General features: G+C 36.0%; 2 protein-coding genes across 3 annotated transcripts; both read right to left on the bottom strand.

The window, feature by feature from the left end:
* Nucleotides 1-483: 483 nt before the first annotated feature.
* Nucleotides 484-4,037, bottom strand: LOC140827639 (uncharacterized). 2 transcript variants are annotated; one of them, XM_073190391.1, is made up of 3 exons: nt 2,830-4,037; nt 1,196-1,275; nt 484-576 (listed from the first exon to the last, which is right to left on the bottom strand). In XM_073190391.1, exons 1-2 carry the CDS (start codon nt 3,814-3,816, stop codon nt 1,207-1,209), a joined length of 1,056 nt encoding a protein of 351 aa, XP_073046492.1. In that variant the 5' UTR covers nt 3,817-4,037; the 3' UTR covers nt 484-576; nt 1,196-1,206. The 2 variants fall into 2 exon arrangements, with proteins under 2 accessions (XP_073046492.1, XP_073046491.1); XM_073190390.1 differs by lacking the exon at nt 484-576 and having other exon boundaries at nt 1,142-1,275; nt 2,830-4,035.
* A 15,256-nt stretch (nt 4,038-19,293) lies between these two features.
* LOC140827638 (F-box/kelch-repeat protein At5g43190-like) lies at nt 19,294-20,837 on the bottom strand. The gene has a single exon (XM_073190389.1). It carries the CDS (start codon nt 20,530-20,532, stop codon nt 19,432-19,434), a length of 1,101 nt encoding a protein of 366 aa, XP_073046490.1. The 5' UTR covers nt 20,533-20,837; the 3' UTR covers nt 19,294-19,431.
* Nucleotides 20,838-24,891: the final 4,054 nt, after the last annotated feature.

Below are 24,891 nucleotides of genomic sequence, written 5' to 3'. Positions count from 1 at the left end.
CTAATCATTAGTTTATTTTATCCTCAAAACCAAACGCAGCCTTATTATAAAAAGTAATACTTTTTCATGGGTGGCCCAAATAAGAGATTTGTCCCACAAATACGACTCATAAGACCGTCTCACACAAGTTTTTGTGCAAACTAAGATGTCGAGTCAAATTTAAGGTCTTGATATCAGATGAATTACAAGTAATTCACGACTTCAACTCTTATTTCAATTCTTATTTTAATCGTCATTTCAAAACGATATAGATCGCATGTAACAATTTGAACAAAATTGAGCTACAGTTATTATTATTATTATTATTTTTGGACAGCTCTCAAACATAGGCTGTGGTGGACCACTTGGTCTCACCTATGGTTTGGTCATCAGCCTATGAGTTTATCCAGTGAAACATCATAACAATAGCAGAATAAAATCTCATGTACACCTTTTTTGTATTTGCCTTCCACATGTTTAAAATTTTGATCCACACACTTAAAATAACTAAGACTGAAAAGTCATTGCAACTGGATTTTCACCTGCATTTTTATTAAACCACAAGTGGTCAAGGATTAAATTATGCATAATTTTGTAGTTTTAGTAAGAGTTAGTTGGCATATTTTAAGTAACTCATATATAATATATATATATATATATATATATATATCTATATATATATATATATATATAAAGACTTTGATTGTGCTGGGTCAAACTCTAGTTTTCGTTAGGCCACCCAAGTTTGGGAATCTAGACCCATGACTTCTTGAGAATGAAATTTTCTGCTAATTCTTGACAAAAACTTGTGTTAGACGATCTCACATATCGTATTTTGTGAGACAGATATTTTATTTGAGTCATCCACGAAAAAATATTACTTTTTATGCTGAGAGTATTACTTTTTATTGTGAATATCGGTAGAGTTGACTCGTCTAGAGACCTACTCTTATTTATTACTAGTACAGAGACTATTTTTACAATTTTTTTTATATTTTTTTTCAGTTAGACTGTTCATACGATTTGATAATTGCGTTCGAATGCTATTAAAAAAAAAAAGGTTCAATCGGTTTGTTTTAAGTCCTACCAAGTAATAGATACAAATGCAATGCACACCAATCTGATATAAACAAGAATCTATGTGAAATATGGTGGAGCACTATAATTGACAAGATCAAAATCGACAGAAAAGGAACAAATTTACCACAACACTGTATAATTACGATTTCAGAGATCGCATTTAGCAGCGGAGTTTGCGGATCTTGGTTGCCTTAGAACCTCTATCAGTGCCTCCGCCTGTTCAAAACCACACACACCCCATCAGTAAGCTAAATGCCAAAAAATACATGAGTATCTATCTTTTTAAATAACACTCAAAGTTCATGGATGACATCATCATAGGATATGACATAAGACTTTCTGAAATTAATATTAATCTGCCGTCGAATAATAGACCTCAAACACAACACATAAACTTATTTTGATATAAATATAGCCCAAAAAAATGATATTTTGAACTGTGGCTGCTGATTGGAGATGCAAGAATAATAAACAAACTATCTTGTTGGGCTACTTTCTAGTACCATTGGGACAGAGGAGAGACCAACCCACATTAGAATAATAAGGATCATCATGTTCGGTCTGTTTTAAAGTATGCATATAATAATATCACGACAAAAAATTTGATATGTTTACACTTAATTTATTAACCATTGAATAATGCTAATCTAACAAACATTTAGATGGCCGTATTGGTTGTAATACTTAATAATGTTACAGCTACATTAACTTAATGAGTATGTCTCATATGAAACGGTCTCACGAATCTTTATCTGTGAGGCATATCAACCCTATCGATATTAACAATAAAAAATAATACTCTTAACATAAAAAATAATTTTATGGATGACCCAAATAAGAGATCCGTCTCACAAAATACGAGACTGGCTCACACAAATTTTTGTCTAACTTAATGCTGGCCTCCTCCTCTCTAACAAATCCGGTAGATGAGATCCTACCTAGATGGACACTACCCTCACTTCATTTCAACGGGTGAGATCTTGCCATACATACAATTTCAAAAAAAAAAAATGGGTCCTATATATGCGTGGACAAATCTTAGCCATCCATCCTATCATGGAGGTATTAGGTAATGCCCACATAGGTAGGATGAAATAAACCAACAAATCCAATCATATCTATCGTGAACAACCCTACAATGGAAACCTATTGTCCGGGATGAATTCTAACTATCGTTTACAAGGGCAATTTTGTAGGCAGACTGGAAGACATTATTGCCTAAGATTACTTCTTTTTTTATATAGTTTATCACAATAATTGTGATTTAATCTTCATTTGTATATGCATCACATATCAACACCAAGTAAAAATGTCGGCTATAGCCTCTTTTTTTACTATCCGTAGGCCTGCTTACTTAGCCCAAGCATTATCTTTCAAAAATTCCACCGCTTGGTTACCAGACATCAAGATTCTAAATTTGAGACGATATCTTAGTTTCGAGATCTAATTGTAAGAACCCCTGTCTAACTCCGTGTAATATGTGAGATTCCTGACCTATGAAACTAGCTAATTATATAGTAAAATCCTTGAGATAGATTTATGATGAAGTTACTGACTTTGCACGGTTCCAATTCTAATTTTGGTTTTATAACTAATGTAATTAAAGAAAAAATTGACAATGAAATGTAATATTAATTTCAGATACCTTAAACTTTCGATATTATTTTATAATCAGTAAAAATTAATCGATAAGAGTTTTTAAACTTTGTATCCGGAATAAGTTTCTGGAATAATTAATTGTTACTAAGTGAAAAGTTGAGGTTTTTTAACCTTTTGTTTGGCGCGGCTGGTCCCGTTCTGGGACAAAGCGATCAAGGGAGGAATGGCTCCTTCGCGGGCCACCATGGTACGATACGCCACGCAATCCTCGCATAACTGTGACAGTATGGACACCGCAATCTCCTTCTGCCGCTGTGTCCCCACTTCCACTATCTCCACCAACACCGGAATCCCACCTTCCTCCACCATCTCAGCCCTGGCCTCCGCCACCGGCGCCAGCAAGCTCAACACGTATGCCGATTTATCCACCATGTTCGAACCAAAGTCTGCCATCATCTCCACCAAAGGCTTCATTATTCCTGCCTGCACAGCCCTCAGTTTGTTTTCCTTCACCGAGCACAGCGAGAACAGCGCCGTGCACGCGTCTTTCTTCCCTCGGAAACTTCCGGTTTCCAGCAAGTTAACCAGTGGTAGAATCGCACCGGATTTCCCGATGGCGGTTTTGTTCTTCTCGATTTGCGACAGTCTCAGGAGTGCGCAGGCGGCGTTTTCTTTGGCAGTTGAAGTACCGAATTTCAGCGCGCGGACTAACGGTTTAATCGCCCCGGATGAAGCGATTTCTTCTTTATTCTCATCGCATAACGATAAATTCAGAATCGCTGTGACCCCGTATTCCTGCAACTGAGGATCGTTCGACGAAATTAACAAAATCAGCGGTTTAATCGCTCCAGCTTCGGCGATTTTAATCCTGTTATCAGCTTTATTCTTGGCGAGGAGACGGATTTCCATAGCCGCTTGCTTCTGTTCATCGATGTTGGTTGAATGAAGAGCTGAAACGAGATGGGAGATGAGCTCATCGGAGTTGTCAGTGGCGCAGGCGATGAAGAGACGGCGACTGTGGGTGGAGGTTGCAGTAAACTCGCCGGATCCATCACTGTTACATTCGCTGAAGGCAGAGCAATCACCATTTACAAGGCTGAGATCGCTGAATTCCCGCCCCTCATAGGGAAAGCTCGATCCAACGGAATCAGAATCCATATCCAGCCAGCCACCACAAGAATTATCCGACTCGATTCGATTCAATTCAATTCAACTCCCTATACCTACTAGGGTTGAGTTTCGGAGCAACAAACGACGGCGTCTCGATTGGAGGAAGAAGGGTCAATGATGTTGATGTCGAAGTGAGGAAGAAGAGAAACAAGAAGAGAGAAGTAGAAGATGACACGTAGATAGCCGTACAGAATCAGCACGTGAGAGCTGTCTCTTCAATTTAAAAAATCATATAATTTAGACTTGATACAAATATATTGAAAATTGCCAAAAATATTATATGAGACGGTCTTACGGATCGTATCTGTGAGACGAATCTCTTATTTGATCATCCATGAAAAAGTATTACTTTTTATGCTAAGAGTATTATTTTTTATTGTGAATATCAGTAGGGTTGATTCATCTCACGGATTAAGATCCGTGAGACGATCTCACATGAAACCTACTCTTAAAAATTTAGAAGATGAAACTCTTGCATATATTGAAATATTAAAACAAATCTATGATATTTTAAATTTAATATTTTAGACTTGAAATTAATATATGATTTATAAATATTTAAATATATATAATAAATTTTAATATTAATGATATTTTTTCGAATGAAAATTCGATACAAAATCTTGAAAAATTGTTATTAAAATATGATATTTGAATATTAAATGTTTTAGATCTGATATTAATATATGATTTTTGAGTTCACAACATACATAATAAATTTTGGTATTAATGACATGTCTTTTTTAGATAAAAATTTGGTACAAAACATTGAAAATCTAGTATTGATATTTGAATAACAAATTTTGGTATTAATTACACATATATTTTTCAGATGAAAATTGGTACAAAACATCAAAAGTGGGGCATTAATATATGATATTTTAATATAAACTCTTTCAAATCGTATACTAACATATGATATTTGAGCACACAAACAAGTATAGAAAATACTGATATTAATATTGCAATTCTAATTGTATACTCAAAATTTTATCTTTCAAATCAGATCTAAAACAATTTGTTCTGCAATACCATACATATATTTCATATTTTCAATATTTTGTGCTGAATTTAACCTGAACAAATGATTTTGCTCTCAAATAGCGCATAAACTATTTAAGTATGAATCAGAAATTACAGAGAAAGTTTCAACCTGACGAGAACTGAACACACGTTTAACTATTATGTCGGAGATTTAAAAACAAATTTCCGTTTATTGAATTTCAATGGCCATCATGGTCCTGATAAAATATTTATACGACTTCAAACATAAAGTTCACATGTTTGTAGCAAAAGGTGGAAATTTGATCTAACACTATTAATAAGATCGTTATATAAGATAGTGAGATGTTATCTTTAAGACTTTATCTCTATGGTGTATACGAGAAGGAATATTTATCAATACACACGAAGTTCATTAATATTTAAGTACTCAATTTACATTAATAAATATTTACCCTTAAATACATCGACTAGTTTAAAATTGAGTAGGTCTCTTGAGAGACGAGTCAACCCTGCTGATATTCATAATAAAAAATAATATTCTTAGCATAAAAAATAATACTTTTTCATGGATGACCCAAATAAAAGATCCATCTCATAAAATACGATCTGTGAGACCGTCTCACACAAGTTTTTGTCCGTAAAATTTTCTGATTATCTTATCTTTATCCTATTAACCAAATAACCCGATGAAACCCACATAGTAAATGAGATGATTTGAATGAGTTAATAATCCGATATTTTCGTCGAAATAGATCCATTCATCTAAAAAACATTACATTAGTGGCTTAGGGAATTGATTTAATTCAAAAATTTTACAGTACGTACAATAAATTTATTATATCGTATGAAATATATATGATCGATGTTTTCAAGTTCTCTAAATAAATAATACGCAAAAAATTTATATTTGAAAAATTATATTTATCATTCGAGTCAATGGTAGAAGGCTAATTAATTATGTATTTTCTAAAGTATCATTAACTACATGACTAAAATTTACTCAGTATGAAAAATATCTGTTTCCAAAATATTATTCGAACAAAAGAATATTTATTCTAATTGTTTTTTTCAATATAATAATCCTTTTATAATTAGTTCGTTCAATTATTTTTAAGTAAGAAGACAGCGACGTATGTAATTTCGTGTGGGCAACTGCTCTTTACCGGGTCGGAATAATGATCACCCAAAAAAATCAACATAGTTTAAATTTTTGTTTATAAGTTTAGGCAAAAACTTGTGTAAGACGGTCTCACGAGTCGTATTTGTGAGACAAATCTCTTATTTGGGTCACCCATTAAAAAATATTACTTTTTATCTAAGAGTATTACATTTTATTGTGAATACATGGGTAGGGTTGATCTGTCTAACAAATTATGATTCGTGAGACGGTCTCACAGGAGACCCACTCGTTTAGTTTATTGAAATATAGGTTTATTTTTTGTTAAGATCAAAAGTTTATTATTAAGTTAAAAGTTATATTTGTTGGATAAGATATAACTTACTTTTTAAATCTAGACAAAAACTTGTGTGAGACGGTCTCACGGGTCGTATCTGTGAGACGGATCTCTTATTTATGTCACCCATGCAAAAGTATTACTTTTTATGGGTAGGGTTGACCCGTCTCACAGATTATGATCCGTGAGACGGTCTCACATGAGACCTACTCTTAAATCTATGGTAGAACATAATGCACCTACTTGAGTACTGATGAGTCGGGTTGTTAGACTCGTGAGTCTGAAAATATGTGTGTCTATTTGATTGTATTGTCTTATATCTATTAGAGATCACCCTTACCATTTTTCTACCACCAGCTCTGTCCCCACTAGAGACAGTATTACCCGATAAGATCTGTCGTCACTCTTTACAACACACCTAGCTAACCAGATCAAGTGACGCAACATCAGCAACTTGACACATGAGAAATTCCATGTTAAGAGTTGGATTGATTCGTAGATCTGTCTCGTAAAATGGAACCTCGGATGATCTCACAAATATTTTTTTAATATATATATATATATATATATATATATAATACATATTAATTTATTAGCTATATGTTGTAATCATCCACTTTAGCCCACTCCATATTAATTTTTGAAAAAGAAAAATATAATAATTGGATTAAAAAGAAGAGTTTGGAAAGCAAAGAGCACATTTAATTATCAACCATCGCATTAATTTCATTTAATTATCAACCATCGCATATAGTTTGGATTCCATTTTCCATTTCCTATTTTGTGTATGGGATAAGTGTCTTTCGGTTCGTCGACTCATGATGGCTGATGGATAGTTTTGATTCGGAATCAGATCAATTCGAAACCGGTATTTAAACCGTTTTTAAATTGAAGCCATAAATCATTGTATTATTCAAATATATATTATTTCATCTAGAGAAACGATGTTATAGGAGTAATTTATACTTTTTTTTATATTTAAAATAAATTTTACTAATTAAGGAAAGAAAGAGAGAGCAAGGACAGTTAAAACATTAGCCTAAAATAATTTCCTGATTTTAAAATCAGCAATAATCAGTTATGAAAGAGTGTCGGAGTAAAAATAATCAGAAAAAATAAATAAACCAAGGTCAATAAATAAAACGTCTATTACTTTTAACTTTAAAATATAATAACTACTACTATTTTTTAAAACATTTTCCTCTATACTTCAAAACTATCCAACATAAATAAACTAATATTTAAAAATATTAAATGAATAAAAAACCATAATCGTCAACCATGAAATCGTACGTCATTTAAAAGAAAAGTCAACATCTAATCTTCAACCCAAAGCATAAAATGTTTATAAAATAAATCATCAAAATTTAGATATAAGTCCTTCGGGAGTGTAATGTAGGACCTGATTCACTCAAACGTCGGCGTCTCTCTCAATAGCATCATCACCTGCAATCATTCAAACCTAGTGAGTTTATCTCAGCACGTTCTAACCATATGTACCAAATAATAAATATACAGATACATACAATTAAAAATCATACTTTTATTTAAAATATGCCGGCATAAAACTAGTAAGCGTAAATAAATCACAAATCATTAAGCCTTTCATCATCGTATGTCACTTTGGATGAAGTTTGATCCTTGAAAGTGACTATCATTTATCATGTCATCATGTGGTCAACTGATCAGTTTATATACACCAGTACCTAGGGGTAGGGCGTTGGCAACTCTAGTAACTGGACCGTGGCCAAATATGGAAAAACGATCGTTGGGCTCCCCTCTGGGGCCTTCTCTCGTAAACGGTCCATGGTCTTTTCCCTCACGATATCCCCTTTTGTAAGTTCATTTTTCCTTCTTAAAACGGATCTCTCGCATATCATCTGTGTCACAGTCAATTCACAGCCTTCAAAATATTTTTTCTTTCATTTATTATTAAATATCGTGTCATTCAAAAATTTTAAAAATAGTATTTCGGGAAAATCGTACAGCCTTTGCATATATCATAAAATATCATATTTTCATCATAAACATTTTAAAATATCTTTAGCATGCATTATAATTCATCGGGACACTGCCAGACCTTTCGAACTATCCTGGACGTAAAATGAAAATTTTACCCATGGACCTCGAACTTCTCAATTTTGAATTTTTCTTGCTTTTATTGACTCGAATCTATCCAAAACCATCATATAAGCTTAAATTTGACTTCTAATATTTTTCTTAGACTTAAACCCAAACCTTTCGATTTAATGACTTAATAATTAAATCGTGAAGTATCTTAAACCCGAATAAATTCAAAACTTAATATTTTCATCCCAAATTTTAAATATAAACTTTTCATCCCTAAACTACCCCCGTGAACCGCCCTCCAGCCTCTGCAACCCACGGTTCGAACCACTTTTCCTTCCCTAACCATATTCGAACACTTTCCTCACGATTCAAGCCACACTCACCTATTCTATCGAGCCACCCTTGAGCCCTTTTGGACCAGACCCTAGCCTATCCTCCTGGACCTTACATGAACCTACTGAACCAGCCCTAACCGTGCACAGTCTCCTAGCCTAGACACCCAAAAGAATCGAGCCCTAAACTTCCATTCTAGTGGCTGCAAGTCCCTTCCTTCGTCCATCAGCAAGTTCAGCCTTCGTTTACTACTTAACGACACTTTTCACAATCCATAAACGTTTCATATTGACAGTGATCCCCTTATAATTAATAACATGTCTCATATATGCGTATAAACGTCAAAACTTTGAAAATTTATGTCGAAACGTTAAATAATTCGATCTAAACAGTTTTCATGCTTAAAAACAATGAACACACATTATGATTTAATGGTACAAAAAAAGGTTTAGAAATGTGACGTTTAAAACCTTCGAAATACGAATACCGGAGCGGTGTAACGTCGGTGATGCGAAGGATGATTTCTACGCTTTTTTCTCGTCAAAACCCCATCGAAAATCCACCTTAGGATGCAAGAGAGTCGGGTGATCATTTGTTGGAAGGAAGAACGAGGAAGAAAATCGAATAATGAAGGAGAAAAAATCGAAAACTTCTTTGCCTGGCTTTCCATTCTTCAGCCGCTGTTCAACTCTTACGTGAATTGTGTGTGTTGCAAATCCCCCCTCACCTTAAATAAAATTTTGTCTAGTCTTGATTATTGAAAAGCTTAGATTCCCTCATTCAGTTCATACTTAATCTGATTGGCTTAAATTTTTCATTCTATCAAGCTTTCATTGTGTATTCTAATAAGATATATTTCATTTTTATACATTTATACAAAGTTTCTCGATCTCAAAAAAAAAACAAAGATTTAACTAACTCTACATCATCTGTCAATTATAAATCCTAAATTACCCTGAATTATCTTATTCTCCCAAAATATATTTCTACTGCTAAACCCATCTTCGATCCATAGTCACCAAATAGTATCCATGATTATAAAATACTTTAATTACTGGTACTTACTAAACCTCATTCATGTATATGGCAAACATATTGTCCTTAACACTATCATCATTTTTTTGTTTTCTTAAATCCCAAGTATTCAAAGTATTTAAATGATTCAAGTCTATCGGGTCATTATTTCACATTATGATTTCATTCTAAATCCCGCTATAAAATCAAACACTTATATGTAACCTTGGAACTCAAGATTATGTCAAATGACCTTACACTTACAAAAATCTTAAAACCCTAGGGAAGAAAACTTTTATCCACCTTCCAATATAATTTACTCTTAGTATCATATAAATGCAAAACTTATTACACTCTTCTTTTCTCGATGTCTATCTATGTTCTGTGACTTATTTTACATAAGGTAGTTATCTATTTGTTATCCTAAAAACTAGAGTAATTTATTTAACTTGGAAATGTCATTCTTAATTAATTTATTATAGTCAAGATATTTCAAGGTCCAATATCCAATTTAAGTGTTTAGCATTCTTAAAATTCCAACATAAGCAATAAATGTGTCCTGAAAACAACTATACTCTTAATCATTAATCAGAACTTGGATTCAAAATTTCATAATCTCCAAAAATAAATATTTTATGACCATGTAAGTTATTTCTTAATAACTTTAAACAATTCTCCAAATGTCTTCATCCTTACAAGGTTTAGTGACAAATTAAAAAATAGAGGTTTCCGGATATTAGAAATCATAGCAATCGTAGTGTCAACCCAAAATGAAATTCTTTCTTTTAACCTACTTCTCTAAATTTCGCAATTATCTCATATGATCTCCATATAGTATTTTTCTCAAATCCTATAAAATGAATCATACAAAAATTATACGAACTCCGATATTCTTAGTTTATATTCATCGATTCCTTCATAACATTATTTCAATATTTTTATGCTAATATCCTAATATAAACGAATTTCATTCACTGATTTTCTCCTTCAATCATTTGTCCCCTTAAATATCTTACTAAAATTATGAAATCTAAAATACAAACTCCCCAAACTTTCTGATACAATAGCAATTGTTGAACCAAAAAGTATTTGTGTCATACGATAAAACGAAAAATAAAAATATTGTTGAATAAATCTTATTTTAAATATTTATATTTTTTGTGTTTCATGACAACAATTATAACACATGTAAATACAATTGTAATTCTCTATAATCCAATATAATACCCAAAAATTATTAATTTGACAAATCTTAATTTCTCATCAGAATTGCTAATACCAATTTTCTTCGTTCCTCCTAGGATATTCTCATACTTACATATATGTGTAACTTCCTCAATCACAATTCCTTATGTAACCCTTAGTTTCTAATTTACTTGTCGACTACATTCAATTAGAATCTTTTATTTTTCTGAAAATTGCAATCTAAATCCCAAAGTTCTCGGATTGTTCGATTAACCTTAAATTATCACATTCCAGCCCCTCAAACAATCAAATTGAATGTAAAATGGCTCCCATAGCTTTCGAAAATTGCTAAAATGACCCTATAATTTTTCTAAAATTTGCAATCAAAGACCCAAAAATTCTCGAATTTTCCAATTTAGCTCCAATTTTTTCCATTTTAGCCATCCTATTTTTCGAATCAGCCCCATACTTTCGAATAATAGCAAAATCATCCCGATATTTTTGAAAACTTGCAATTAAGCCGTTTGAATTTTTAAATTATTATAATTCAGTTCCTAAGTTCACGATTCAATAAAATTCAACCCACATCATCAACTTCGAAATTCTCTTCCTACACAGTATAGAATTCGAAACATGCAGTCCTAAATCATCAAGTTCAATTCGCCTCAACTTAATATTAGGCAGTGAAAAATTCGAGATACGCAAAAACCAAATTCTCCTCACATCTCTCCTCTTCCCCATGCCCGTGAATCACACATCTCGAAGACATTGTTGTACACACCGTCTAAACCACGTAACCAACATGTATTTAATTTTAAAAAAACATCAAACCTCCAAATTTCTATATCATAAAATCATTTGAAAAAATTTCTGCGTAAAAATCTAAAGAAGTAAAACTTACAGACTTAAAGTTTGACTTCTTGAGCTTCTCGGAGTGGTAGTAACAAAACCTTTACGGGATCCTTGCCTCTGATAACAACTGAAACGTCCCTTACTTTTAAAAGTAAAATATAATAAATATTACTAATATTTTTTTTAAAAAAATTCCTCTGAAATTCAAAATCATCCAACATAAATAAACTAATATTTATATTAAATGAATAAAACTATAAACGACAACCATGAAATCATACGTCAATTTAAAAGAAAACTCAACCTCCAATATTCAACCCAAAACATAAAATCTTTATAAAATAAATCCTCAAAATTTATTTAAAAACTTTAAATCATAAAATAATGTGGAAAATAGATGTTAGTCCCCCGGGAGTGTACTGTCGGATCCGATTCACTCAAGCTTCAGCGTCTTATTTAAATATCATCCTCACTTGCAACCATTCAAACCTAGTGAGTCTAATGACTCAGCATGTGCTAACCATATGTACCAAATAATACATATACATGCACATGTGATGCGATCCTAGTGAAATGGGTGAGCTGGGTCGGGTGCTCCACCGGATCGAATCAATAATTTATTTCAGGAAGATGAGCAAAGTAGATGGCTTCGGCTGTCACCTGCACACAATGAAATGAACTCGTGAATGGGCGCCGGAGGGGTGTCCGGCGTGGCCACTCCGATGCTTAAGTCAGCAGGGTACTCAAGCAAGAAACCAATGTAGCCAAGTGATGGCTGTGTGATTGGTGTAAAAATGAATCCCCCTATATGTAAAGAGAGAACCTGATATTTATAGTAGGAGAAGTAATAATGACCTCGATTTGCGTGTACACCTACCACTCATAGCATTTGATGTTGACTTCCTGTCAAGCTGTCCTATTTTCCCATCGTATCACATCAATAGGATTATGTCGGGTGCGCTTCTCGAGACAAGATCTTATCTTCTGAACCACTTGAATGCGACACTGTAATCGAGGTGCCCGGGTAGAATGCCTTATACAAGAGATTTATACAAGAGCCCGAGCCTATGACTGCCCGGAGAGCAGAGCATGGGCTTCCACCTGCCCGGCTCCAGAAGAATCCACCTGCAGACTTACTCGAATTTGGGAATCCATTTGATATTCCGGGTCATCCATGACCCGGGCTCTTACGGGGGTATCATCACACATCCCTTAAATAGTCGGGCTAGAGTCATACTCGCTGTCCCGATCAGTCATGCTTGGATTCCCAAAGAGACAATCGATTTTGTTCTATAAAAGCATCGGGGGCTTCATGTCTCCCAGAAATGAGATGAAATGCCGGAGTCTCGTGTCTCATGGACTTGAGATAAGATGCCGGGGCCTTTTGTCTCTCGGACTTACTGAATAACCAAGGTGCGGAGCCTTGGGCCGGGGAGCAGGTCCCGGGACTTGGAATGGTCGAGGTGCGGAGCCTTGGGCCGGGGAGCAGGTCCCGGGACTTGGAATGGTCGAGGTGCAGAGCCCCGAGCCAGGGTGTAGTGCCCTGGGCTTATCAATAACCAAGGTGCGGAGCCTTGGGCCGGGGAGCAGGTCCCGAGACTTGGAATGGTCGAGGTGCGGAGCCCCGAGCCAGGGTGTAGTGCCCTGGGCTTATCAATAACCAAGGTGCGGAGCCTTGGGCCGGGGAGCAGGTCCCGGGACTTGGAATGGTCGAGGTGCGGAGCCCCGAGCTGCCCTGGGCTTATCAATAACCAAGGTGCGGAGCCTTGGGCCGGGGAGCAGGTCCCGGGACTTGGAATGGTCGAGGTGCGGAGCCCCGAGCCAGGGTGTAGTGCCCTGGGCTTATCAATAACCAAGGTGCGGAGCCTTGGGCCGGGGAGCAGGTCCCGGGACTTGGAATGGTCGAGGTGCGGAGCCCCGAGCCAGGGTGTAGTGCCCTGGGCTTAATAGATAACCAGGGTGTGGTGCCCTGGCCTTCATAAATGGTCGAGGTACGGAGCCCCGAGCCAGGTTTGAGAACCCTGGGCTTATAAATAACCAAGGCGCGGAGCCTGGGCCTTCATGAATGGTCGGGGTACGGAGCCCCGAGCCAGGGTACGGATCCCTGGACTTAATAGATAACCAGGGTGTGGTGCCCTGGCCTTCATCAATGGTCGAGGTACGAAGCCCCGAGCTGCCCTGGGCTTATCAATAACCAAGGTGCGGAGCCTTGGGCCGGGGAGCAGGTCCCGGGACTTGGAATGGTCGAGGTGCGGAGCCCCGAGCCAGGGTGTAGTGCCCTGGGCTTAATAGATAACCAGGGTGTGGTGCCCTGGCCTTCATAAATGGTCGAGGTACGGAGCCCCGAGCCAGGTTTGAGAACCCTGGGCTTATAAATAACCAAGGCGCGGAGCCTGGGCCTTCATGAATGGTCGGGGTACGGAGCCCCGAGCCAGGGTACGGATCCCTGGACTTAATAGATAACCAGGGTGCGGAGCCCTGGCCTTCATCAATGGTCGAGGTACGAAGCCCCGAGCCAGGTTTAAGAACCCTGGGCTTATAAATAACCAAGGCGCGGAGCCTGGGCCTTCATGAATGGTCGAGGTACGGAGCCCCGAGCCAGGGTACGGATCCCTGGACTTAATAGATAACCAGGGTGCGGAGCCCTGGGCCGGGGAGCAGGTCCCGGGACTTGGAATGGTCGAGGTGCGGAGCCCCGAGCCAGGGTGTAGTGCCCTGGGCTTAATAGATAACCAGGGTGTGGTGCCCTGGCCTTCATAAATGGTCGAGGTACGGAGCCCCGAGCCAGGTTTGAGAACCCTGGGCTTATAAATAACCAAGGCGCGGAGCCTGGGCCTTCATGAATGGTCGGGGTACGGAGCCCCGAGCCAGGGTACGGATCCCTGGACTTAATAGATAACCAGGGTGCGGAGCCCTGGCCTTCGTACCTCCGAGACTTAAGAGAATATGCCGGGGCCTCGTATCTCCCGGACTTAAGAGAATGTGCCGGGGCCTCGTATCTCCCGGACTTAAGATAATCTGCTTTTCACAGCTGTATGCTACTGAGTGCATTGCAAATGCTCTTCCACGCCAATCCAGAATAGCTGCTGAGCTTCGAGCTCATATAAAATCCACATATAAGATCTGAATGCCGAGCTGGTCGGACTTCTATGTTTGCCAAGGAGAGTTGGGCTTACTGTGGTGCCGAGCAAGGTCGGACTTGCTTCGAATGGAAACCATATCTACGTCTTGAGCTCAAGTTCCCACAGACGGCGCCAATGATGCGATCCTAGTGAAATGGGTGAGCTGGGTCGGGTGCTCCACCGGATCGAATCAATAATTTATTTCAGGAAGATGAGCAAAGTAGATGGCTTCGGCTGTCACCTGCACACAATGAAATGAACTCGTGAATGGGCGCCGGAGGGGTGTCCGGCGTGGCCACTCCGATGCTTAAGTCAGCAGGGTACTCAAGCAAGAAACCAATGTAGCCAAGTGATGGCTGTGTGATTGGTGTAAAAATGAATCCCCCTATATGTAAAGAGAGAACCTGATATTTATAGTAGGAGAAGTAATAATGACCTCGATTTGCGTGTACACCTACCACTCATAGCATTTGATGTTGACTTCCTGTCAAGCTGTCCTATTTTCCCATCGTATCACATCAATAGGATTATGTCGGGTGCGCTTCTCGAGACAAGATCTTATCTTCTGAACCACTTGAATGCGACACTGTAATCGAGGTGCCCGGGTAGAATGCCTTATACAAGAGATTTATACAAGAGCCCGAGCCTATGACTGCCCGGAGAGCAGAGCATGGGCTTCCACCTGCCCGGCTCCAGAAGAATCCACCTGCAGACTTACTCGAATTTGGGAATCCATTTGATATTCCGGGTCATCCATGACCCGGGCTCTTACGGGGGTATCATCAACATGCATTTCAAAATCATACTTTTATTTAAAATATGCTGGCATAAAACTTGTAAACGCAAATAAATCACAAATCATTAAATCATAAAACCTTTCATGATCATATATCATTTTAGGTGAATTTTGATCTTTGAAAGTGACTATCCTTTATCACGTCATCATGTGGTCGACTGATCAGTCTATATACACCAAATACCTGGGGGCAGGGCATCGGAAACTCTCGTCACTGGACCGTGGCCAAATATGGAAAAACGATCGTTGGGCTCCTTCTGGGCCTTCTCCCGTAAACGATATCCTCTTTTGTAAGTTCATCGTTCCTTCTTAAAACGGATCTCTCACATATCCTCTGTGTCACAGTCAATTCACATCCTTCAAAATATTTTTCCTTTCATTTATTATTAAATATCGTGTCATTCAAAAATCGTAAAAATAGTATTTCGGGAAAATCGTACAACCTTTGCATATATCATAAAAATATCATATTTTCATCATAAACATTTTAAAATATCTTTATCATGCATTATGATTTATCAGGACACTGCCAGACCTTTCGAACTATCCTAGACGTAAAATGATCATTTTACCCATGAACCTCGAACTTCTCAATTTTGAAATTTTCTTACTTTTATTGACTCGAACCTATCCCAAACCATCATATAAGCTTAAATTTGGCTTCTACTATTTTTCTTAGACGTAAACCGAGAATTTTGATTTAATTACTTAATACTAAACCGTGAAGCATTTTAAACCAAAATAGATTCAAAATTTAATAATTCATCCTAAATTTTAAACATAAACTTTTCATCCGTAAATTACCCCCGTGAACCAACCTCCAACCCCCGCGGCCCGCGGTTCGAACCACTTTTTCCTTCCCTTAACATATTTGAACCCTTTCCTCATGATTCTTCCACACGCACCTATTCTATCGAGCCAACCTCGAGCCCTCTTGGACCAGACACTAGCCTACCCTCCTGGACCCTACATGAACTAGCCCTACCCGTGCACAGCCTCCACGCCTAGCCTCCTGAAAGAACCGAGCCCTAAACTTCCACCCTAGTGGCCGCAACTCCCTTCCTTCGTCCATCAGCGAGTCCAAATTTCGTTTACCACTTAAATGACACTTTTTACAATCTCTCGTCTATGCAGTGATCCCTTTAGAATTCATAACACGTCTCATATATGCGTATACATGTTAAAATTTTGAAAATTTATGTCGGAACGTTAAATAATTTGATCTAAACATTTTTCATGCTTAAAAACAATAAACATGCATATTATGATTGAATGGTGCAAAAAGAATGTTTAGAAACGTTCATTTACGTTCAAAACGCTCGAAATACGAATATCAAAGCGGTGGAACGTCGGTGACAAACGGATGACGATTTATACCCTTTTTCTGCCCTTTTTTTCTCGTCAAAACCCCACGAAAAACCCATCTTAAGATACAAGGGAGTCGGGTAATCGTTGTTGGAAGAAAGAACGAGGAAGAAAATGGAAGAACGAAAGTTACGTGAATTGTATGTGTGTGTAGATGTTTTTAGGGCTGTGTGTTTAGGGTTTAATGTTTAATTACATATAAAAAAAAAGGCTTGTTAACATTTTAATTTATGATTTTAATCAATGCTAGTTTTTAATTAATAAACTAGGTCCATTAAGATTAATAAAATTATTATGCCTCAAATTAAAAGATTTAAAAATATTTATTTCCAAAACTCTCACATAAAATACATTATTTCCTATACCACTAATTAATTTAAATTTCACCTTAAAAATGTCATAATTCTTAAATTATTTAAAACAAATACTTTCTTAACTAAAAATAAAAATTTAACTTTCAAATCTTTAACACCTTAATCGTCTTCAATCCTCTGTCCTCGGCCAATCACCGATATTCATCTGAAAATCTTTAAAATATGCAATCGAGCAAAATTACACTAATAATCATTTAGTCACTCAAAATATATAACTCATGCTTCCAAAATCATTTAATTAAAATACTTTAACAATTTAATAATTTTCATGCATATGGTCTACGTGGACTGATTTTCGGGCGTAACAATAAAAAATTAGACTTACTATAAAAAACAAGAATAAGCAATGCTCGAAAAATTGATGTCTTCCTCCATCCAGTCCGCCGACCTTCGCCACCGGAAACACTAATACCGACGGGGAGGAAAGAAGGCGACGAAGATACGAGCATGAATGGCTAAGAATAAGAGGAATCCTCAAGATCTATACTGTAACTTTATAAGTTTTGGTAGTACGGAAATTCTCCACATTTCCTAAAGAATTTGTTCTTGTGGATTAAACAGGAAGAGATCTTTGGACCAAAATTAGAAAGTCAGTAATAAATTTAATTTGGTTTTGTTCCAAATAAGTCCATTTTCAGTTTGTTTAAATAAGCAAGTTTGAAAACATAAGTTATAATTCATATGTAACAAAGTCATAAGTTTGAAATGTAATATAATGTTCGAAATTTGAAATATAATTATAACAAATATTTTTTTTAATTAAAAAATAATATCTGCATCTCAAATATATAGATTTGTTAATTTAAGAAAACCATTAGAAACATAAATTTTTATTTTTTTAAAAAAAAATTCATATTTATCTTTACTTATCAAGACTTATTTAACATGTATATTAGTAAAAAAATGTTATAAATGTATAAAATTAACTATATATTTAGGATAATCGGAAAAAAAAATGAAGTTTAAATAATGGAAATTGAGTGGGTATAATAGATGTGAGGGGATCTTAGCATATAGTATATTATAAAAGTAATTTTCTCAATTTAATCACATTGGACTTGTGGGCAAATTCGGTAGTGGGGTAAATTTTCCTCTTGGCCTTGGCTTGTATTCGAGTCAAATTTAGACAACGCATGGCCGTCCTAGGCGCTGATGCAAATTACGAAGTCAATGGTAAAATACTAACGACCTCCAACCATTTCAACATAATCAAGCGGTTGAGGTCGAGGTCGAGGTCGAGTCGAGGTCGGAGTCGAGGTTTAAAGTAGTAGGGAACGCGGAAAAGTTGGAGAGTTGCTTAGAGGAAGTTAGGCCGAGACAAGAGTCCGAGCTAGGACTGAGCCAGAGTCTGGAGCCGCTAGCCCGAACTCCCAAGCTAGTCTCTTGCGGAGAGTGATCCGAAGAGTTAGAGATATCTTAGTGTTTGGAAGAGAAGGATCTAGGAGGATTTGGAGGATTGCTACTGGATTTGATATTAAATTTTCTCCTACATACAATTTGTATAACTAGATAAGAATATAAAAGCCCAGATGAGGAAATATTCAAAATTCAAACGGGAAATTGGTGACTTATCATCGAAAAAATCACGTTGAAAAACTGCTCAGACGTTTCATTCAAGAGTATTTGGTCCGTTTGTGCATGAGTTTGACAGGAAAAGAGCTCTGTCCTCGGCCACCACTTACGGAGGAAATTCTTTTTGAGAAAGTTACATGTCTACCTCAACCTTCTTGATGCAGCTACTGGTATAATTTCCTTTTTTTGTCCCATCACACTTTTATAATTCAAAATATCAAAAGCGGATCATGAAACATGTGAACTTAGGTCGACAGTCTCAAGAAAATACAGAAGTAATGGACATAAATTTCCAAATCTAGCTAGTCCTCGACATACGAACTATATATATTTATTCAAGGATAAATCCCATGTCCGAACCAGAACATTACAGAAAAAAAAAAAAGCGAAGTACATAGAATAATTCCGATGCCTCTGAGAAGGACAAATTAAAGATTTAAGCCAAGAAAATTGAAACGATTTCATACGATGGCATAAAGCTCCGGCTTGAAGGAAAACCACTTGAATCCACAGCTCCATTTCTCCGGCAAGGAAGGGCATTTAGGCAGCCAATGCCAAGTCCCCCTACTCACCTTGAAATACAACATCTCAGGCCAAGTATAGCAACACAAACAAATCAAACCTTGGTGCCAAAAACAGTACACATGCTCATAATTGTGATAGCAGACTGACACAAACTTTCTACAAACCATTTCGGGCAAGGTTTCGACCTCCACCCAATAATCTACCCTTTGATCTTCGTCTTTCCGCAACTCCCATATCTTTATACTCCTCGAAATCCCACTTGTCCCGACCCCTGCTATCAGGTATAGCTTTTGGTATCCATCGCTCGCAACTCGAACGAAAGTTAGGTCCCGTGGCAGCACGGCCGTTGATGCCTCCCATCTCCCACTCTCCAAATGAAAGTACACAACATGGAAAGGCTCGAGGGTGGTGAAAAACAGGCATCCGTTATAAAACACGCCCTTCTGATGGCAACTCTCGCTTAAAATCTGAGTCGATCCCTCGAAACGTCTCCAAGAACAGACGGTAGAGCTGTAAACTAAGGCTTGATTCGATGATCCTGCAGAGGATAACACGAAGAGCTTAAAGCCATTATCTGTGGAAACAAGAGTGAGGGATTCATAGTCAAACAGGCAGATAGGGAAGTTCACACGGCGTAAGGACTTGGCCAAGAGATTATACACTACGAAACAAGATGATCTTGGGATGGAAAAACAAAGGAGGCCATTGGAGGATGAGAGGAGATTCGAAGAAAGTGGAGATGACAGAACACGGGGCAAAGAGAGTGACACCTCGCACCAAAAATTACTTCCAATATTGAAAAGAGAGCATTTTTGAACTGATTGAGGGTGCGAAAGGAGGATGAAAGAAGAGAAAGACGAAGAAGAGAGGGAGTGTTTGGATACGAAGTGAGGAGTAAATAAAAGGGAATTGAAGTGTTTGCAGGTTGATCTTAGATCCAGTAACGTTTTCAATGGCAAGAATGAAAGAATTATCTCGAGGAGATGATTCGGTAGCCGGCTCCATATTCTTGGATCCATTCGAGGATCTGTAATCATACCTCTGTGTTCAAGATCGGTGAAACTTCAACCAGAAAATTCATATCCAAGGTTTTTAACATGGGATTCTTCTCCAGGATGGATTTGAGAATTTTGATAATACAACTTAGATTTTTCGGAGAACACATCACAGTTTGAACGCATTTTTCAGTTTTGTGATGATCAAAGCTGCTGCGGTGGAAGAAACTAGGTGGAGCTACTTGTTTATTTCCCCAATAAATTAATCTACAAGTTGGACGGATTATTCTATGACAACTTTGACTTAGAAGTTGGAAGGCGAAAGAAAAAAAAACAGTGAAGATAACAAACAAAGGTTGGATCAATTTGGTTCGTCGAGTGACTTTGAATTCAAGGGATTTATTTTTTAACATGCCAGAAATGATACTATTCAAAACAAACGCAAGAAGGGAATATAAATATGAAAGAAGTAAATAATATAATGAATTTGAGGCATGAATATGAAATCAAGAAGTAAATAATATAATAAATTTGGGTAGGTTCCATGCTACATGCGGGGCTCTGCTCCACATGGTTTGGATGGACAAGATTCACACACATATGCGATTTTAAAAAAATTAATGGACTCCATGTATGTGTGGCTAAATTTGAGCCCTTGATTCTATCATGAGGATAGTGCCCCTACATATAGGATGTAATCAACCATAAATTTGAGGCATGAATATGAAATCAAGAAGTAAATAATATAATGAATTTGAGGTGTGAATATGAAATAAAAATCTTTCGAACCACTATTGATCACACTCTCAAGTCCCAAACGCTAGGTAGATTTTTTTTAAGGAAAAAAAAAGAGAGCAAGAATTTGAAGCAAACTTTTAAAATTTACGATAGATAAAAAATGTTTGCAGAAAATGAGATAATTAATTAAAAGTGTGGAAGGCATTTAGAAAGTGAGGGAAAAAAAAGAGCAAGAATTTGAAGCAGACTTTTCAAATCTGTAACAGTTCAAAAATGTTTCTAGAAATTAAAAGCTAAAAAGTGGGGAAGGCTTTTAATTATTTAAAGTCTTGTTTAAAAAATAATTTTCTTGCTTCTACTTTGAATCAATTAAGGAATTGAATTTTTATTAAATAATGGTAAGAATAAGACTAAAATAATAAATTATTATATATCATTATTATATATTAAGCAAAATCATCTTGGATTGTCACTTAGTATATTAACGATCTAAATAGACTTGGCATTTATATTAGAACCCAGCTAAACATCTAATTTTTTTAACAAAAAATATTTTGATATAAAAATAAATATATAAATTGATACATAAGTTATTATAAATGACTCAATTAGTCAATTGATACATGATTAAAATAAAATTTAATTTTACCTTTAATCTAAATTTATTTTAAGTCTAATTACTCTCATTAAATTCAGTTAGATACACATTTTATTTTCAAAATTATTTTATTGATTGAAAATTATATATTATATTATGATTAAAATAAAATTATATTATGAATTAATAACATAATTATAAATTAATATAAATATATATCAATTGATAAATTATATACTCGAGTTTAATATAATTTTATAATATTTATATATATGATATTTTTTTTTCCTTTCTATATTATAATATTTTAGTTATATATTAATAAAATTACAACTCAAGTAAATTTTCCAATCAAACTAAGTACGTAGAGCAACTAAAAAATAAGTGCGGAAACAACTCAATATAAAAAATAAATAATAAACTCAGATAAGATCATATCAGATAATAATGGACTGAAAGTAAATAGAGACGAACGTTTGTTTATGGAAGTTCGAAGACAAAACTTATACGTCTCTCTTTCTCTTTTCAAAATCATTTCATAAAAGATTTGATCGGTATATCTCGTGTACAAACTTATTTTAGCTCAGTTCAACAACGCTATTGAGCTGAAACTCTTAGAAACAACTTTTATGATATTTACAATGATTCTCATAGTATGATATAGCTCGTGTAAAAAAATACAAGTGAGAATAAAATTGTGTACTGAATGATCTTTAAAGTCTAATAGAGTATGCATATCATCTTGAAATTAGATTTTAAATACACTGATTATTTGGAGAATATTTAATGATATGTAAGATTCGAAGTAGCTGTTTGTAAAAATTTATGATGCATTCCTCTTTTGTAGATGATGATCCAACATTCATAGATATGGACAATACTCACATTCATACTGGATGCCCGACACTCTTGCAGAGAATGTCACATTTCCTTGTTGTTAGGGAAGGAAATTTCCTCTGAACCTGAGAGAGAATCCGATATTGACTCGAATGGAGAGGATTTTTTACTCGATTAAATAAATAGTTAATCGGATATGATTATAAAGGCGGATCTTAAATAATCATACCCGGCCCGACCTGACCCGACCCAAATACCATATTAAATATATATATATATATATATATATATATATATATATATAAATATATATATATATATATATATATATATATATATATATATAATTTTTCAGCTATTGTGTTAATTCTAATATGCTTTTATTGAATGTTGTTAGTTAGATGGAATGAAGAAAATTATTAGCATAGCGTTGATACCATTTTTGATGGATAATGATGTTATGATACATTATTTCTGTAGAACCTGTAATTTAGAATACGTATAAGTCATGCATAATTCTAGTATTTAAATTAAAATGATTTTATTGTATGAGTATTTAAATGTTTTTCCTTAATTTAATTATTTTCCGTAGCAGTTTCAATTTGTATCATTTCAGTTAATTCAGTGAGGCCAGACTGGAGTTGGAGTTTAGAGATAAAATTTAAGATTTAGAAATCATTTCCAGAATTTATTTTTAGCTAGCAAGTAAGTTAATTTAATGTAAAAAAGAGGTTTGAGGATTTATTTAAGTAACTTGAGGTGAGTAGAAAATAAATTCATTTAAGTTCTTTAATTAAGGGATTAGTTCACAAAATTATTTAATAAGATAGGTAAGGCTTTTAAGGGTTATAAATTTAGTAACTAAACAATATTTCCCTTCACATTTATTTCATATTTTCGGCCACCCTTAGTTGCTAGATCATTCTTGGCCAACTCAACACCTTTGACCCTTTCTTTGTTATTTAATAAGTAGGATAATCCTTTTATTTATGGAGTACCATTTAAGTAATGTTAGAACATTATCCTAGTCTAGATTAGCATGAGGAATCGGCCACCTCACCCCTAAGCCCTCCAAAAGAAATCATTTGATATCAAGTAATTCAAAATTCAAAAAGGTGGAGACTTGGTCTTGATTTTTTTCCCTATATTTTGCATCTATTCTCCTCACTCTCTTAACCACCATTCCCCTTCCTTAGTCTCGAAATTTAGAGTAACTTTGGAGAGAAAAATCGTGGCTAGCACTAGAGAAAACTAGACAGAAAAATTGAGTAGAAGGAAGGAAGGAAGATCACTCCACCTCCTCCGCGTCGGATCGTCTCATTCTTTCGTTTTTCTTTCGAACGAAACCAGGCATGTGTATATTTTCCCTGACTCTTCAATCAACTCATAATATGATTTTTAAACATTACATGATCATGATTTGATGGCCAAAAAAACCTAAATTTTTGACAGCACCATTATTGAAAATTCTGCACAGATTTTTGTTCCACCTTGTGCTTCACGGTTGTTCATGGTTTAGTGATTGCAGGGATTGGCTCACGCCCAGGCTTTCCAGGCTACATCTAGGATTGATATAGAGTGTATTAAGAAGGTATTTGACCATTGGTTAAAGCCTCTTTTCCCCCCAGCAACTCGAATGGCAGCAACACTTCCCTTAGTGTCATATTGAGTTTCGAATTTGCAGCTTGCTGTCAAGTGGGATGAATCTGATCTTGGCTGCCCCAGGGGCCATAGCCATGGTTAGAACATCTCCTTACGATGTCTAAGACGTGACCAAGTCGGCCTTTAAAGGCTTGGTCCATGGTTGCATCGGTTTTCAAATCAAAGAACAAAAAACAGCCCCTTCGCCCCTTTGAATTCTGCATGTGTCCCTCGGTTTTGGATGGTTTGGGATGGACCTCGTTTGGCATTTGGCCCTTAGCCCTGGTTCACCTTATATCCCTTGATGTATAGATCGTGCCATGGTCAACCAAATGGCCACCGGAAAGGTCCATGACAGCAAACGAAGCGAAACTCCCCAAGCGCGCAGATTACGTTCTCGGCTAGGAGTGTGGTCGTGTTTCTGGTGTGGTTCGGATTGTGGCTGGCGTAAGGCCCTTAGCCATGGTTCGAATCATTCCTTGGGATGTTGGTAAGAGTCTCTGTGTAATGCCCTAGATTTCATATTATGTTAAGTGAAGATTATTGAATTTGAACTAATGTGATTATATCTGGGCCATTACGAGACC

Source organism: Primulina eburnea, chromosome 3 (genome assembly GCF_022965805.1).
Source record: "Primulina eburnea isolate SZY01 chromosome 3, ASM2296580v1, whole genome shotgun sequence".
NCBI lineage: Eukaryota > Viridiplantae > Streptophyta > Magnoliopsida > Lamiales > Gesneriaceae > Primulina > Primulina eburnea.
This window is presented reverse-complemented; position numbering and strand designations above follow the sequence as displayed.

Bases quoted from the DNA above. Each gene is read 5' to 3' on its own strand.
- LOC140827639 (XM_073190391.1), bottom strand. From the start codon at position 3,816: ATGGATTCTGATTCCGTTGGATCGAGCTTTCCCTATGAGGGGCGGGAA. The intron at 1,276-2,829 runs GTTAAAAAACCT...GGTTTTGAACAG, and splicing joins CCAGCCGCGCCAAACAAAAG to GCGGAGGCACTGATAGAGGT.
- LOC140827638 (XM_073190389.1), bottom strand. From the start codon at position 20,532: ATGATTACAGATCCTCGAATGGATCCAAGAATATGGAGCCGGCTACCG.